This window comes from Mandrillus leucophaeus, unplaced genomic scaffold (assembly GCF_000951045.1).
Source record: "Mandrillus leucophaeus isolate KB7577 unplaced genomic scaffold, Mleu.le_1.0 Scaffold1147, whole genome shotgun sequence".
Taxonomy (NCBI): Eukaryota; Metazoa; Chordata; class Mammalia; order Primates; family Cercopithecidae; genus Mandrillus; species Mandrillus leucophaeus.
Genome location: NW_012099732.1, coordinates 197,558 through 214,864, shown reverse-complemented (window position 1 = coordinate 214,864; position 17,307 = coordinate 197,558). Strand labels below are relative to the sequence as shown.

The window sequence follows — 17,307 nt, the reverse complement described above, 5'->3', positions numbered from 1 at the left end:
TGTTATCACTAACACCAACTCTAGATCAGAAGATTTTTGGCTCATGGCTAAATAAGTCCTCTGTATGCTCATTCTTAACTGAAGAATTTGAATTACAATTCTTGTCAACTAAAACAGAAGTCCACAGACATATCGGTCCCTAGGAAAACCTTGAGTGACTCATTAGGTTTATTAAACTAACGAGAACAGCCCAGAAAGGCAGAGAAAGATCCCTGTAGCCACACATCACAGGCACACTTCACATTGCAGGCCCTCTGAGTAGCTGCAAACATTCTCAAAATGTTGAAACAGAACTCTCAAAGGTCCTGAGAATTGTCTGCACTTTCTTCTCACTGCCTGCTTCCCATTGTATATGAGATCTCAAGCGGTATGTCCATTCCTGGACATTGAGGCCCCAAGCACAAAGTTTTACACACAGTAGTTTCACAATAAATATTGAATCTAGTCACGGTTTGAATATTCAAATATTGAAACTAGATCAAGTCTAGTTTCTGAGTGAAAAATTCCTAACATATCAGATTAGGGTTTTCTTCCAGCCAGGAGGAAATGAGGCTTTTTCCAAAGGAGGTCATCCATAAAGAAATGCTTTGTTCCCTGTTTTTACCTGCCCAAAGCAAGCAAACCTGAGAGCAGTGGTGTAAATGTTACTGGTTGATACCAGTTGTTTTTAATTGTTCAGGGGGACGGGTGTCTTGGGAAGTGGGTAACATCCACATTTCACAGGTTCTAATAGATTGATATCACTTTAACTCCTACATAGAAATAAGGTGAGTTCATGGCAGACAAACTGGGGCACAGTTGTGCAGGTGCAATGGGCCCAGGTGATGCCCTCCTACAGGCCTGGGAGCCAGAGTTCTCTACCTGGTGAAGCACTAGGACAGCTTCCCAGCACAGATCAATGACCCCTGAATAGCACACTGCAGCACTTTCCCAAGAAATCCAGTGACAGCAGGTTTGTCTAATTTCTACCACAATCACCCCAGCCCCTAAGAGCATGGAATCTGTAGATCATTCAATAGCTCTCTGAGCAAAAACAAAAAGGAAAATATGTCATCATGTCTAGAGCTTGAGCCAAAGAGCAAAGATGAAAAGAATGCTTCTGTATCAAGTGAGTTGCAAACAGCACAAGCAGAAGCAAAATACAGTCCAAATAATACATCTCTGAAAAAGTCATCAGCAACTGCAGACTTCAAAGGATCCCCACTTGCTAAAATAAGGCATTGGAAACAAATGCAACCAACCCAAATTGATGTTACCACATTACCTGAATATTTTCCTTCTTATATTGATCCTTTCTTCTAAATATTTTTTGTCAATACAGTAGTTTTATTATTCTACTGTCCTACAATGGCCAATATTTTCCCAGATATTTAAGAATGAAATAACTATAAGATTGAAATGAGACTTTACTTTTACTAATTATCATATTAGGCATGTATTTTTGTAATGGCAACTTGAATTCAAATGTATTCTAATGTTCTTTAAAATATATCCTCAAAAACATTAACGTAGAGAATTATAAAGGACAAAAGCTAAAACGGCTCCTAGTCCTACTACCAAGAAAACCCAAACATTAGAGAAAGATACACAGTGAGAGATCATCCCTCCCCACCTTCCCTAGTGCCACTCCCCATAGGGGACTAACAAGACTTTTCCGAATATCTTCCAGATACAGGGTTGCTTATCTACCAGGATATATGCATATAACACACACACACACACACACACACACATATATATACACACACACACATTTTATTACCCAAAAGGAATGCTAAAACACTCTTCTGTACCTTGCATTTTACGTAATCTTAGAAAAGTTTTCATATGAGGACATACAGATCCAACTTATTCCAGTTCTGACTGGATCATAATTTATATAACCAATTCAATATTAACAAGATATTTGGTTGTTTTGCATTTTTATTTTGTTTGGTTTAACCATCACAAGCAATGCTGCAAAAAAATTTAACAAACATCTTTACAAACTTTTGAAAAAAATCCTACCCAATAACTTAGTGTATTTCTTAGCAACAACTTTGATACTGTATAAACTGTACAATTATACTGTAAAAAAAAGATGGGTAGAAATAGCGATAATAGTATTATTTCTGAAGCAGGATCCCCCTGAGTATAGATAACTACTATTATAAATATATTGATCAACACTTAAGTAGCCTAAGGAACACTTAAGTAACAAATGGAAAAGTGTCAGATCTCTTTAAAATGCAAAGAGAGACCATATTAATTTAGAAATTGGCCCCCTTTAGGATCTCACACAAAGATCTTCTGGAAGGCATAGGAAATAATTCATGCACACACATCCAAGCTTTCTGTTTCAAATCCTAGTCAGTTTTCCCATTTTCCATGTCAGGCTGACAAATCATTGTTTCCTCTCATATATAACCTTGACAAATACATCCACTCAAGTCTCCCTATGACATATTTTCCTTTTATGGATTTGGAAAAAATTCATTAAGGCATAAAAGAGGGAAAGACAAGGTTTTAGTACAGAACCCCAAAAAAATTCTACTTCAGAAAATGCCCACCCCAAGTTTTTAAGAAATAGAATTAACATTCTATAATTAACATAAATTGTCCAGTGGGAATAAATGGAAAGGATATGCACAGTGTTCTCAGACCCCTACCCTCACCACTCATACCTTAATCCCCAACCCAAAGAAGCTACTCTGGTTGGAATCCCACCTCAGAGCCCCAGAAATGAGTGAGGAGAGGGGAGGTCCCCAGTTTCATTCTAGTCTGAGTGGTCCTATGATGGTTTCTCTGATCTCATCATCACTTTGCTTGCAGAACTTTGTTGGTAATCTTAAGCAAAGTCCAATGTGTTTAGGTCCAGAATACTAAAACCTCTGGATCAGCCATCTTAAAGGTGGTCTCTACACTAATGGCGGAAACAGATTTGACCAACCCCATTCAGACTAAACCATTTGAATTGGTTTGCAGCTAAAGGAGGATAGGAAGAATGAATAATATAGGCATCCAGTAATGAACACTGAAGGTGCTCAATACCCTGTTATTACATTTGAGCCACAGCAAGGTGAAAACCCTTGGCTTATAAATCCATTTATTCAACCAACAAGTACTGACTGTCTACTATGTTAACATGCTAGTCAATGTAACAGTAATCCTGGGAAGAGTTCTACTGTCAATTCTAAAGTAATACTTTTGTACTTATTTAGAAACTTGACAATTGGTAGACACATAATGCACAAACTCTTAGCAGAAAGTCCACAAAGAAATATGTTTTGAAAGGAATTTATGTTAGTCTTAGAAACATACATTGGACCATAAGCCCATAACAAGCATTTCTTTTGATTTGGTGCCTTTGTAACTAAAAGTAAAATTTATTTTAACCTAAACTATAAGATACTTAAATAAAAGAAATATTAACCTTCAAGAACAAAAGCAAACTAAAATATTTGGCTTTACAAACATCATCCAACAGATCTACCAACATAAATTTTTATGAAATCTCTTCGGATGGGAATGTTCCTTCAATCGTGCACAGTTTTGAAGATATTGGCCCAAAATTCATCTTCTCCCTGAAGGTTGGTAAGCCTGTCATAAGGATGGCAAATCCAGGAGAAAGCGAGAAGAAAAAAAAATGAGTCTGGAAATAAAAGGAAAAAGTAAAAAGAAATTGAAATACATCTGTGGTTCTCAAACTTGAGTGTGCATTAAAATCACCTGGAGGAATTGTGAAAACACAGATACTGGGCTTTATGTCCAGGGTTTCAGATTCAGTAGGTCTGGGGTGGGCCTCTACATGTGCATATCTAACAAGCTCCCAGGTGATGCTTATGCTGCTGGTCCAGGTGCCATATTTTGATAACCAATAGGCTAGATCATAGATAAGTAAACAACTGGGCTTTGTGCGTAGTTATGTGTCTTGGGTAAGAGATAATTGCTATATTTTGAAGGCAAATGTTCAATATTAACCAACAGAGTATTACTATAAAGGTATTGCTGTGGGGAAAAGTCTTTGGAATATGATTATTATGTCAATTTATCCTTAGAGACCACTTCTGTTTGAATTTTCCTTTTGTATACAAATCTGTACAGCAATACTAGGTAGTATCTAAAAATATTTTTGAACCAAATTCTATTTACTATGAGAAAGCAATTATTAATCTAAAGATTACTACCAGATATATGAAGATAAATTAATTTGTGAAAGAATAACTATTTTATAATGTAACAAAATTAAATAAACTTTGGGAAGTAAAAAGAATTTATCCACTATCCTAAGTCAATACCATTTTATTTTTGTTCATTTCTCACTAGTTTGTTACATGGTTGCAACCCTGCAATTTTGTGATAAAAAAATCTTTAGAAGAATCTTTATGATCTAGATACTATAATAGAATTTATAAAATGTGGATGGTATTTGGCAACTACATTCTTTAATGGGGCATCTATTCAAGTAGTGGTAATAACATTCATAGAGTGTGTAATAAGTACCAGCCGTTGTATCAAGTGCTTTACATACGTTATCCCATTTAGTTCCCAGATCAGTTTTGAGCTCGGTATTATTTCCAGGGATGTTATTTAAAATATTTAAAATATTTAAATAACCAGTAGGGTATGAGCCCTGGCCAATTAGAACAGAAACCCCCACCAGTTAGAACAGATGCTGTACAAGTGCCCTGTGCCAGCACATTCCTGCTGAATTTCTGATCATCTTTATTTTACAAATAAGAAAAGCACAGAGAGGTCAAGTTCCTTGCCCAAGCCACACTGCTAATCAGCAGCAGACTGGGACAGCACACCCTGGCATCCCAACTCCACAGATGGCATTTTAACCATTTATGCCACATGTCTTGCAAGTCACAAATTACTTACCCATTAACATTGTAGATGTTGAGTTTTTTTCCATTGAGCCATTTATGCCTACTGTTCCATTATTGGAACACGAAGCATGTGGGAGTTACTTATATCCTACTGCTCAAAGTCATCGCCAAAGTATGATTGAAATTTCAAAAAAAATGCAACCTCAGGCATAAATGTGTTTTAAGAGGTGAGACACAGAGACTTGAAGTGTGACTATAAAGTGATGGCTCACTTTCATTTGGACTCAATCTTACTACCTCGTAGTTGCCCTTCATCAACACAGGGGTTACTGGTGAATTTCCTGGCATCATGTACATCCTGTTGCAGTACTGGTGCATTTTATTCTCTATGTAGGTAACAACAGGAAGTGTTCCAGTAAGCATGGCAACTGTAATCATCCACATCCCTCAATATACCAAAGAAAAGAACCCACTGATGTACCTAACTGGGGTGCAAACAGACAAGGTAAAGAATACAAAATTGCCTAAAAAATATGCACTTTCAAGATGGAAATAACCCATGAGATTAGGGTGATCATGTCTGACATTTTACGGATGGGAAACAGACGGTAACTCCTATGCAGCCCAGGTGCCAACTGACTAGCAGTTAATTTCATATTAGAAGAAGAATATTGTTACAAGAAAACAAATGTTTGAGTCTAGGGAATTGCAGGTGGCAGAAATTATTCCAAAAACCCCATTTTGGCCAGGTGAAGATCTGACTTTGACAGGCCCTGTGCAGGCTGGGAAGTCAGAGGCTGAACCTGTATGGGAAGCTTAGCAGGTCTTCACAGCTGCAGTGAGGAGCTGGTCTTCAAGCAGCCAGCCTGGACTTTCTCCTGGTAATACTCAACCCTGGCTGTTCATTTTAATCTCTCTGTTTGCTCTTTTAAATAAGAGTGCCCAGACCTAACCCAGGTAATTAAATCAGGATCTCTAGGGATAAGATTCCTACACTAGGGTTTTTCTTTAACCACCCCCACTCCATCCACCCCGTGATTCTAGCACGCATCCTGGGCTGACAAGCACAGCTCTAGCCAAACCCCTTGACACTGGCTCATCTTCAGTCCAACAGTGGTATTATTCAATAGTTGTTTTATTCCTGTAGTGTGCATAGGGGGCTACAGGAAAATCAAAATCCTAAAATGTTCCAGAGAAAATTACCCTGAATTATTCACAGTGTTTAGCTATTACAGATTTGCCTCATCATATGTGGGCTATAAGAACCTAGCCCACCTCATTAGTTCACATCAGGAGCATTTAAATACTTCATGTTTACCTGATGATTATATGAAGTGTGGCCAGGTCAGCGGCATTGAAAGAATCCTAACAGCCCTTCCCAGGCCCCTACAAGTGATAGGAGGATTTCCTAACATGTTGAAAGGAACATTATAAACTGTTTTGTTTCTGAAGTCTGATCAGGTGTTCTTCTTTTATAGGCTGGTGACATCAGTTGTAATGCAGATATCAATCCACTGAAAATAGGACAAACATCTTCTGTATCTTTCAAAAGTGAAAATTTCAGGCACACCAAAGAATTGGTGAGGACAAGTTAACGTGTGAAAGCTCCCCTTATTCATTTATTTCACCTGTGATCAGGATGCTGCTTTTCTCCTACCAGCTGATATCATAGAGCTTACTTATTTTGACTTTGATGCTTATATGAGTCAAGACTTAGAAAATATTAGGTTGTGCAAAAGTAAATACGGTTTTGAAACCCACAATTACTTTTGCACCAACCTAATACGTGTTCAAATCTAGGTTACTGGAATTATCTTATGCCACTTCTTATAAAATACAAGTTCCAGATTTCATGACATCAGAAAAACTCATGTGAAGCTATTGTGTTTATGCATTGTGCACTTTGGAAATAAGGCAAAGAGCTGTGAAGGAACTGGGTGTGTGCTACAGAGGAGAAGCCCCTTAAATCCCCCTTCCACATACTACTGATGTTTTTTATTTAGCTGTGAAATATGCTGTTGCACTTCTTTGTTTTTCAGTATTTTGTTATTTCCTGCTGTCAAGCTATGCCTGCTTCTTTGGGAAAGAGACGAGTCTAGCATCTGGCATGGTGCTTGGCACATATTTAATATTGAAATAAGTAAACCTTTAGTAAGCAATAACTCCTAAACAAACCACAGCTCTCCCCTATGAACAGTATTGGAATTCTCCTGGTTTTCTTTGATTGCAATTGTTTTATTTTGTGAAGGATGGGGAAAACAGGAAACCAGAAGAATAAAATTATGTTTCTTTTAATGTGTATTATCTACAAATAGGTAAATGCATGCTGTAATGGAAGTGGGCCATGCTACCTTTTGGCCTGGAACATAGGTCAATATTCATAGATTTTTAATTAATCACTTCATTTTTTAATGCAGTTTTAAGTTCATGGAAGAATTGAGTGGAAAGTACAGAAGTTTCTCATATACCCCCTGTCCCACACAGCCTCCCCCACTATCAAAATCCTGCACCAGAGTGGTATACTTGTTACAATCGATGAAACTACATTAATGTATCATCATCAGCCAAAATCCATAGTTTACATTAGGGTTCACTCTTGGTGTTAAAATCCATGCTGTGGAATTTGACAAATGTAAAATGACATGTATCCCCCACTACAGTATCATACAGTGTATATTCACTGCCCTCCACATCATCGGTGCTCTGCTTATTCATTCCACCCGCCCCACTAGCCCTTGGAACCACTGATCCTCTTTCTGTCAACTTTTTTTTAAAATCTAGGGAGTCTATCATTAGGTTTAATGACAAAATTGTAGTATATTTTGTGTATGTTTAATAATTATTTAACTAGTACATTGTTGATAAACAAGTTACAGTTTTGGGGGGCTGGGTTTTTAGGTCTTTTTACTCTTAGTAGTGCAATAAACAGGCTTGGGGTACTTTGTTCCACACCTTGCTGATTATCTCCTGAGGCTGTCTATACAGACAGGAAATGGATGGGGCAAAGGGTGTGCACTTTGTACATTTTAAGATATAGTCCCAAAATCCTTTGAAGGAGGGCAGGAGGGTTAGAACTACTAATAGCTCATGAGATTGTCTGTTTCCCTAGATGCATCCCAGCACTGGGTTTTATCTATCTTTAACATTTTAGCATTTATTTTTAACTCCTACTAACTTTCTCTCTCTTTTACCTTTGACTCCATACTATAAGAACTGCAGAACTGCTTCCTGTAGTAATGTTACCTGCTGGTTGAAAGACCTTCACATGAAAGGAGAATACTTTGTTAATGTGACTACAAGAATTTGGAACGGGACTTTTGCATCAGTAAGTATAAGTTTTATTTTTTAGATTTATCAACACCAAGGAAATGTAAGGCTGCACTGACAAGTTCTTCCCCTTTGACAAAATAAGTATTCTGGCTAACGTCTGCAGTGGTCAAATCACCCAGAGCATTTCACCCTGGAAGGCAGCACACTTCCATCCCTTTCCAATGCTCATCCAATTTGTCACAGTGCCTCAGAGTCGCCTGGGGTACTTGTGAAAGGGTCTGTTTCTCAGACTCCAAGCGACCTACCACATCGATGGGAATGGTGTCAAGGTCATCTCTGAGGCCCTGGGCTACAAGAGGCAGCCTGCTTTGTCCCGCTCTAGGACTTACCCCACTCTCCATCTTCCCAGTCTCCTCTGCCACACCCAAATCAAAATGCCTGTGCTCTGTCTCACTCCTTGAGCTCTCAGTTAATTGTATGATTGATCTCAAACCACCCAGTAGATGAATCTAGCATACGGATATGTCTTCCTATATTACAGCCAGGTCATCACCCTGCTCTCCTGTTTTACCTTCCCTGATGGAAGAGCCCAGTGGGCACATGATTTTCTAAGTCATCTCAATTCCCATGAAAAGTTTGAAGAAAAAGCCAAAACAATGTCATTGTTGTTGTTGTTGTTGTTTTTCCATATGGCAACTGTGAATCTGCTCTAGTGATATTTGCTTTCAGCAGGGATTTTGGTAGCCAGAATTTCAGTCTGGCATGAAAAAAATATAAGGATAGACCGGCCTCCTTAAATTGGACTGCTTGTGTGGCTAGCATTCCTTTTACTGACATGAGCTCCAATTGAGGAAGAAAAACAGAAATTAGTCTGAAACCTCCTGGGGACCTTTGTAGCTCTAACTAAATTTTTTTTTTCTTTTTAACAAATAAATCTGTTCCCAAGGTGCTTACAGCCAAACGCTACTCATTTTTTTTTCTTTTTACTGTTTCATGATCTCTTCAATAAACCCACTTCCTGCTATAGAGTTTTATAAAACTGGAGAACTCAGCACCCTCCAAACTCATCCCTGGAGTCAAATATAAGTAATATTCTTGGATAAAGACATGGAAGAAAAATGAATAGTAAAAGTTAGAAAAAATGCAGAATTGGGGGAATGGGGAAGTGAGGAGTTGAATATTTCTTCTGGCCTGCTTGCTTTTACTTTGTTTTCCTGTTAGTTACATTTGTTTCAGGCCTTCAGGACAATTCTAGGTCCTTTAAGATGTGAAGAGTGCTGTTAGTTGTACCACCTTCCCAGCTGCTGCCGTGTGGTGCTTAGTTTTGCTCCATTGGTTCTTGGCTCCTTGGATTTCAGGAACAAATGTTTTCAGAGCAAATTTTGCCAACTGGAAGGAACACTGACTGTTGCACATCAAAATGCATGCATGCCAGCTCTGTAAAACACATTTGGATTTTCTCGAGTTTAAGACTACATCATTTTAACTGTGAGACTTTTTAAAGTACCTTCCCAACGATCTTCAGAAGCAGTAGTTTATTTCTGGGAGCAAACTTCCTAGAAAGTGTAGTATTTATGCCACTTTAATGTGGCTATGGTGGTTAAACTAAGGAAACACCCTTGAGATGTCAAGGTATGTCAAGTGACATACAAGGATTGGTGTCAAGTCCTACATATCTTCCTCCTTCATGAAAAGTCAAATGTTTATCCTCACCTTGCTTCCAGCAATTTAAGCAGCAAAGTGGATGTTTCTCAGACCACTTAGGAGGTCCGGTCTGAAATATGGATTTCATTTCCTGTATTTGAACCCATTGATGCACTGCCTTTTGTTGCTACCTTTTCTCTGATGTAGTGCAAGGCAACTTAACATTTCAAGTAATTTCATTACAAAGTGATTGATCAGGCCTCCAAATTGATGATAGAGTTGCTGCCATTTGTAAGGAGAAGTCTTCTTGAATGCTAGCAGGTGCGTTCCTTCACTCTCCAGATGTGTGTGCCATGCCTACCTCTACTTATTAACCCTGTGTTAATAAGTAGGATATTGTGTGCCTGTGAGAAGGGCCTATTTTGAGAATGCTATAAGAAAAATTCTTTCATCTTTAGTCTTTGGGGATTATGAAACCAGTATTTACTTAACTACCAGTTTTTTTCTTAAACTTAAACCATTATCAATACTCTTAATGTTTCCCCCAATAATATGTTTAAGAGACTGGTGAGCATGGTTAATTTCTGATCCAGTCATCTATCTTGAGAAAATTAACAGTAACCAGAGACTGAGCCAGTGGAAAGGAAATAAAATGCTCGGTTTTTGGAAATACAGTCTTTCTGGCTCCCAGATATTGTTTAGCAAATTACCTCATAGAGTATGTTCAATAATGTGCCCTAGTAACCAGAAAAACTGAGTCCTAGTAGCCACAGCATGTGAAAGCAGCTCTAACATGTGAGCACTGCATTCCACTTTACAGTAGCATCAGACCTAATATAGAGAAAATAGTGAAATAGACACATCAATCATGTTTCTATTGAAAAATAGACCTTTTTTTTTTTTTTTTTTTCTTTCTTTTTAGAGGAGCCTTGCTCTGTTGCCCAGGCTGGAGTGCAGTGGCTCGATCTCAGCTCACTGCAACCTCCGCCTCCCGGGTTCAAGTGATTCTCCTGTCTCAGCCTCCCAAGTCTCTGGGATTACAGGCGCCCACCATCACACCCGGCTAATTTTTTTATATTCTTTAGTAGAGACGGGGTTTCGCCATATTGACCAGGCTGGTCTTGAACTCCTGACCTCAGGTAATCTACCCCCCTCAGCCTCCCAAAGTGCTGGGATTATGGATATGAGCCATTGTGCCTGGCTGAAAACTAGGCTCTTTTTCTGTAACTAGATGGAGGAATGAATGTAAAGTTATTTTGAATTAGGAAGTTACCAGTAACAGCAGCATAAAATATCCTTCCTACATACCTGCCCCAAATTAAGTGTTATTTGATAGAAACACTTAGATAGGAAATGTGAAGTTATACTGATGTGATATAACAAGCCAAAAAGTTCAGGGCCATGGGTGGTCAAATTCAAATGCACTTTCAAACAGTATTATTTTACACACATGTACCCAGAAGGAAAATTCTCTTCCCTTTTAAATGTCGGTTTTCCATTCCGTTGTGTGACTTGTTCAGGTAATTATACAAAGATGCCAAGTTTACAATTTTCTCTCATGTTATAAACTTTATTTTTAAAAAAATCTGCACTATGATCTTCCAAGTTAAATTCATTTTTAAATCCTCGTTTTTCAACCCAGTTCTCAAGTTCAGATCTCCTCAGGGAGATATTTTAACCCACTCATGTCTTGATCCCACCCCAAAAAGTAGATTTGTGGTGGCAAGGTGCAGGCATCTACATATCTTAAAATTACCCTAGGTATTTCTGACGGGCAGTCCTGTTACACAGCACTGGTTTAAACATGCCCAGATTCTGGACAGGTCTTCAGAACTATTTGCTCTTGTCACATTCCACCAGGAAATAAACACATAAATCATAAGCATGCCAGCTTTTCTGCATTTTCTGCTGCTAGGATAAAACATATTCCTTTACGTTCCAGTCAACGTTCCAGACAGTACAGCTAACGGCAGCTGCAGAAATCAACACCTACAACCCTGAGATATACGTGATCGAAGATAACACTGTGACGGTGAGCATATCACACCTTCCTTGTGAGCCTCAGGGTCTGTGATAGGCATTCCATTTCTAAAAGCCCGGAGTAGTCACTCTTCTCACCTACATGTATGTAGAAACATCTTACTAAAACTTTAAAGATCTGATGTTTATTATGTTGAAATTTCGGCGAGGGTGTGTGCTACTTAAAAAGTTCAGTGCTATACTTGCCCTCCTCCATGCTCCCCACCCATGTCAGCAAAGCTGGCTTTCCTAGAAGTGGTGATCCAGTGAGAAGCACAACAAAAGGGGCTCTATGTTGTTTGGGACTCCAGGGTGTCTCTTCTCATGACTAAGGCAGCAGCACCAGTTCTTCCTTTCTCCTCCTGCTTACACAAAATGGTCTGGAGCTTAGGCCACAAAACCGAATTATGCTAATTTAAATCATAAATTGTATTTTGAATAATTTTTAAAGAAAGGTACTGAAGCATGCTTAATAAATAATGCATTTATTAGAGGGTTTTTAAAAATAGTTCTCCTTACAACTACACACTGATACTGTGTGGCATGTCCATTCATTAGATCTTACGTTCTGGAGGACTATAAATGCTCCCCTTGATTTAAAAAAAAAAAAAGCTTTTACAGAGAAATGTACTTTCACAGAAAACAAAGGCTCTCTGTTCCACAAGCTGGCATGAGATAATTTTCCTTTGCACTAAATCTCTGGTTAGAATGTGCCATGTTTAGATATAGTAGGATTTCCATGCCCAGCTAATCTGCTGGCAGAGCCCTGAGCATTTTCCTCCCAATGCTTGTGTTAGGAGTTGAAAGCCAGTTTAAGAGTCTGCCCCAAGGCCAGCTTGGCAGTTGGCCTCAGTCCACTGCTCCAGCCTACAGACTTGGTCAAAAAGTTATGGCCCCATGAACTCTGGGCCTCCTCACTCCATGCCTGAGAGTGAAGCTCACAGCACTGGGGCCCCACTCTTGTCCAGGGAAAAATGATTCCACACAACAGAGCTTACTTCTCTGCCTCTGGTTTAGGAGCCTCAGTGAAAGCCCACACCCTCTCTTCAGAGACTAGGGCCTGGAAAATCAGAAATAGAGCCAAAGGAAATGCGGGCTTCAAATTCAAAATGCTATGAACTTAGCATCGGGGAGAAGTATTACAGATTTTTTTTAAAAGCTCACTTTAGAAAAACAGTGTTCAGACAATATGTGAAACTCCACTGAACACTGTTTTGAGAAAGCAGTATTAAATATATTAATCGGAAATTCAAATGAACAATTTTAACAAACCCATTAGATTCTTCTTTTATTGGTTTTATCTGAGCAATACTAATAAATAACAGAAGCCAATTACTAGGTGCAAAAGTAATTGTGGTATCTGCCATTAAAAGTAAAGAAAGGCTGGGAGCGGTGGCTCAAACCTGTAATCCCAACACTTTGAGAGGCCGAGGCAGGCGAATCACCTGAGGTTGGGAGTTTGAGACCAGCTTGGTCAATATAGTAAAACCCTGTCTCTACTAAAAAGACAAAAATTAGCTGAGTGTGGTGGTGCACACCTGTAATCAAAGCTACTCGGGAGGCTGAGGTAGGAGAATCACTTGAACCTGCGAGGCAGAGGTTGCAGTGAGCTGAGATTGCGCCACTGCACGCCATCCTGGATGACAGAGCCAGACTCTGTCTCAAAAAAAAAGAAAAGTAAAGAAAAAGTATTTTTAATATCAAAGACTGCAATTACTTTTGCACCAGCCTAATATTACTCAGTTGTGTCTATGAAAATTTTTTTAATCTATACATTAATTTGGATAAATTTTTGAATAAGGTATCTAACCTAAATAATAACTTCACATGTTCTAAGTGTCTGTTATATTTATTTGAATCCCTAGCCCACTTAAAAATCTGATCCACAAAATGCTATAGTCATGGGTCCATAGGGATCTGTGGTTCCTTGGGTTAGAAAGCTGTGGAAAAGAGAGAAGAAAGCTTATGACTGCCATTAAGCAGTGAGCTACATGAATTTATCATCACTTTATTCATAAATTTATCAAGCCTTATATTTTAGTTCTTGAAGATACAAATGAAAAGAAATACAGTCGCCAAGGTCAGCTGCAAGTTTAGTGCAGCCCATAAATTATATGACAAAAAGCAGCTCATTTGTCACTGCAATTTAAGGTTAAATCAAGTAAACACATATTATCCCCTTCTGTTGCTTCTACATATAGCTCTTTAGGAATATTTTCTAAAGAAATATGAATGGTTGAGACTCTTTCCCCAATTAATTAAATTTCCCCTAATTAATTAAAAACTGAATATACAGTTTTACTGTTAAAACTCAGGGTAGCCATTCCATTACAGCATCTCAAAGATTGCCAGGAAGCAGACATAAAGAATCCTAAGTAGCCTCAAGGACAACTTTCCCACTGAAAAGGTCAACTTGACCCTTGAGATACTATTTCTACTTTTCCAACAATATCAACTTGGAATGAGGTTTAAGTGAACCTAGTATTTTAGACCCAATACAAAGCTGTGGTTTCATCACCATCAAGTTGGGTTAATGAGTTTCTTCGACTCCTCTCGCCAAAGCTGTTTGCTTTCACTTGATGATGCTTTCACTTGATTTGAATGTATGCCAGAAATGGAAGTTTCTATTTCATAAGCAAAATAAGCATCTGAGATTCTCAGGCATGAAGTAGCCACAAGACAGTGATGTAGTTAAAGGGGGGAAACTAGAAAAGTTGTATTTTTTAGCTGGATGGACTTTGCAGGAGGATTTTCTCTAAAATTGTTCTGCCAGTGTTTGAGATACGCCATCATGAGCAAATCATGTCACCTTTTTGGGGTTTTGGCCTTTCCTTTACAGAACGAGAGAATTGGACTAGACCATCTCCCCACTTTTTTTGTGGTATTAAAATAACTCAACTGTCAACTGACATTTCCAGATTCCCCTGATGATAATGAAACCTGATGAGAAAGCCGAAGTACCAATAGGAGTTATAATAGGAAGTATAATTGCTGGAATCCTTTTGCTGTTAGCTCTGGTTGCAATTTTATGGAAGGTAAGAAAAGCTTCATATTTTCAAATACAGGGCTCCTGAAGGTCAGCCTTGAATTTGCTTACAAAACATCAACCTCAGGTTTTATATGGTACCTTCTCTATCACAAGGAGAAAAGAAATGCAAGTTTGTTTACAATTTCTTACTCATGTCATTAAAAACAACCAGTAAGGATTTTATCTTCTTTTAAACTTTCCTTTTATCCAGAGCCCTGCATGTTTTGTTCAGCTTCAAATAAGTAGACGCTGACAAATGTAGCTTTACGCAATGCAGCTGAGCTCTCTAGATAGATGTTTCCTTCTAGCGGGTGACAGATACCAGGTCATCAGTCTGCACACCTCCCTTCAGAGCCTCAGGGATTCCCAGAGGTGTGTCAGAGGACATGCGCAGCCAAGGCGGTGGGAGGCACCTTACAAAATATGCTACGAGTGGTAACATTTTTGTATCATCACCTTTACAGCTCGGCTTCTTCAAAAGAAAATATGAAAAGATGACCAAAAATCCAGATGAGATTGACGAGACCACAGAACTCAATAGCTGAACCAGCAGACCTACCTGCAGTGGGAACTGGCAGCATCCCAGCCAGAGTTTGCTGTCTGCGTGAATGGATTTCTTTTTAAATCCCTTTTTTTTTTTTAATCATGTCATAGGTAAACTAACCTGGTATTTTAAGAGAAAACTGCAGGTCAGTTTGGCATGAAGATATTGTGGGGGGTTGGGGAGGTGCGGGGAGCGGGTAGGGATATAATGGGTAAAAGACTTATTTTATATGATGGGGGAAAAAAGTAATCTTTAAACTGGCTGGCCCAGAGTTTACATTCTAATGTGCATTTTGTCAGAAACATTAAATGCTTCCAAGCATGATAACTTTTAAAGAAAAATATGATAGTCTCAGATTTTAAGGGGGAAAACTGTTTTCTTTAAAATACTTGTCTTTAAACAGCAACAACAAAAGCGGAAGTGCCTGATATGTAAGGACTTCCACTTGTGTATATTTTAATGACTATTGATGTTAACAAAAACACAGGTTGTTTTTCAATTTATGCTGCTCATCCAAAGTTGCTACAGATGATACTTCTAAGTGATAATTTTATTTATAAACTTGGTAAAATTTGTTGTTGGTTCCTTTTAGAGCACGGCTGCCCCTTCCGCACCCCATCTTGCTCTAATGATCAAAACATGCTTGAATAACTAAGCTTAGAGTATACCTCCTATATGTCCATTTAAGTTAGGAGAGGAGGCGATATAGAGACCAAGGCACAAAATTTTGTTTAAAACCCAGAATATAACATTTAGGTAAAATCCCATCTGCTAGAGGCCCATCCTGTGCCAGAGGAAGGAAAAGGAGGACATTTCCTTTCTCTTTTAGGAGGCACAACAGTTACCTTTTAGGACTTGTTTGGGTGACTGGCGGTAACCTAGTGAATTTCTGAAAGATGAGTATTTCTTTGGCAACCTTCCTCTTCCCTTACTGAACCACTCTCCCACCTCCTGGTGGTCCCATTATTATAGAAGGCCTCTACAGCCTGACTTTCTCTCCAGTGGTCCAAAGTTATCCCCTCCTTTACCCCTCATCCAAAGTTCCCACTCCTTCAGGACAGCTGCTGTGCATTAGATATTGGGAAAAGTCACCTGTTTAATTTACACACTTGCATGAATCACTGTATATAACCTCCTTACCTTCAGGAAGCTATTTTCATTTAGTGCTAAACAAGTAAGAAAAATAAGCTCGAGTGAATTTCTAAATGTTGGAACGCGAGGGGATGTAAACAATGTAAAGTAAAACATCTCAGGATTTCATGAGAAGTTACAGATGAGGCACTGGAAGCCACCAAATTGGCAGGTGCACCCTCTGTGGCTGTCTTGTTTCTAAAGAACTTAAACTTCCACAAGAAAGAATTTGACCTAGGCAAGTTTGTTCAAAAGGTAGATCCTGAGATGATTTGGTCAGATTGGGATAAGGCCCAGCAATATGCATTTTAACAGGCACCCCAGTCACTAGGATGCAGATGGACCACACTTTGAGAAACACCACCCATTTCTACTTTTCGCACCTAATTTTCTCTGTTCCTGAGCCCCCACATTCTCTAGGAGAAACTTAGAGGAAAAGGGCACAGACACTACATATCTAAAGCTTTGGACAAGTCCTTGACCTCTATAAACTTCAGAGTCCTCATTATAAAATGGGAAGACTGAGCTGGAGTTCAGCAGTGATGCTTTTAGTTTTAAAAGTCTATGGTCTGGATTTCTATCATACAAATAGACAATCTTCCAAGAATTTGACTTGGAAAAAAATGTCAGAGGAAAACAGGTTATCTGCCCATGTGCATATGGACGACCTTGACTGCCCTGGCCCAGCCCCTATGTTGGCAGTCCAGGGCTATCTGTACTGTTTACAGAATTACTTTGTAATTGACAACACAAAACAAACAAGAAAAGGCATAAAATGCCAGGGTTTTATAGAAAAAATAGCATGGTATTCTCTAGTGAGGTATGCCAGAGTCCAATTCTTTTAACAGCTGTGAGAATTC

At 38.8% G+C, this 17,307-nt stretch overlaps 1 protein-coding gene across 1 annotated transcript in view; it reads left to right on the top strand.

The window, feature by feature from the left end:
* Positions 1-17,214, top strand: part of ITGA2 (integrin, alpha 2 (CD49B, alpha 2 subunit of VLA-2 receptor)) — a 104,263-nt gene extending 87,049 nt beyond the window's left edge. The window contains exons 23-30 of the mRNA XM_011997673.1: positions 761-821; positions 3,420-3,569; positions 5,206-5,316; positions 6,290-6,391; positions 8,023-8,136; positions 11,668-11,757; positions 14,663-14,779; positions 15,237-17,214. Of these exons, the coding sequence (XP_011853063.1) occupies positions 761-821; positions 3,420-3,569; positions 5,206-5,316; positions 6,290-6,391; positions 8,023-8,136; positions 11,668-11,757; positions 14,663-14,779; positions 15,237-15,317 (826 nt within the window). The 3' untranslated portion in view covers positions 15,318-17,214. The remainder of the gene's footprint in view (positions 1-760; positions 822-3,419; positions 3,570-5,205; positions 5,317-6,289; positions 6,392-8,022; positions 8,137-11,667; positions 11,758-14,662; positions 14,780-15,236) is intronic.
* The last annotated feature ends 93 nt before the right edge of the window (positions 17,215-17,307 follow it).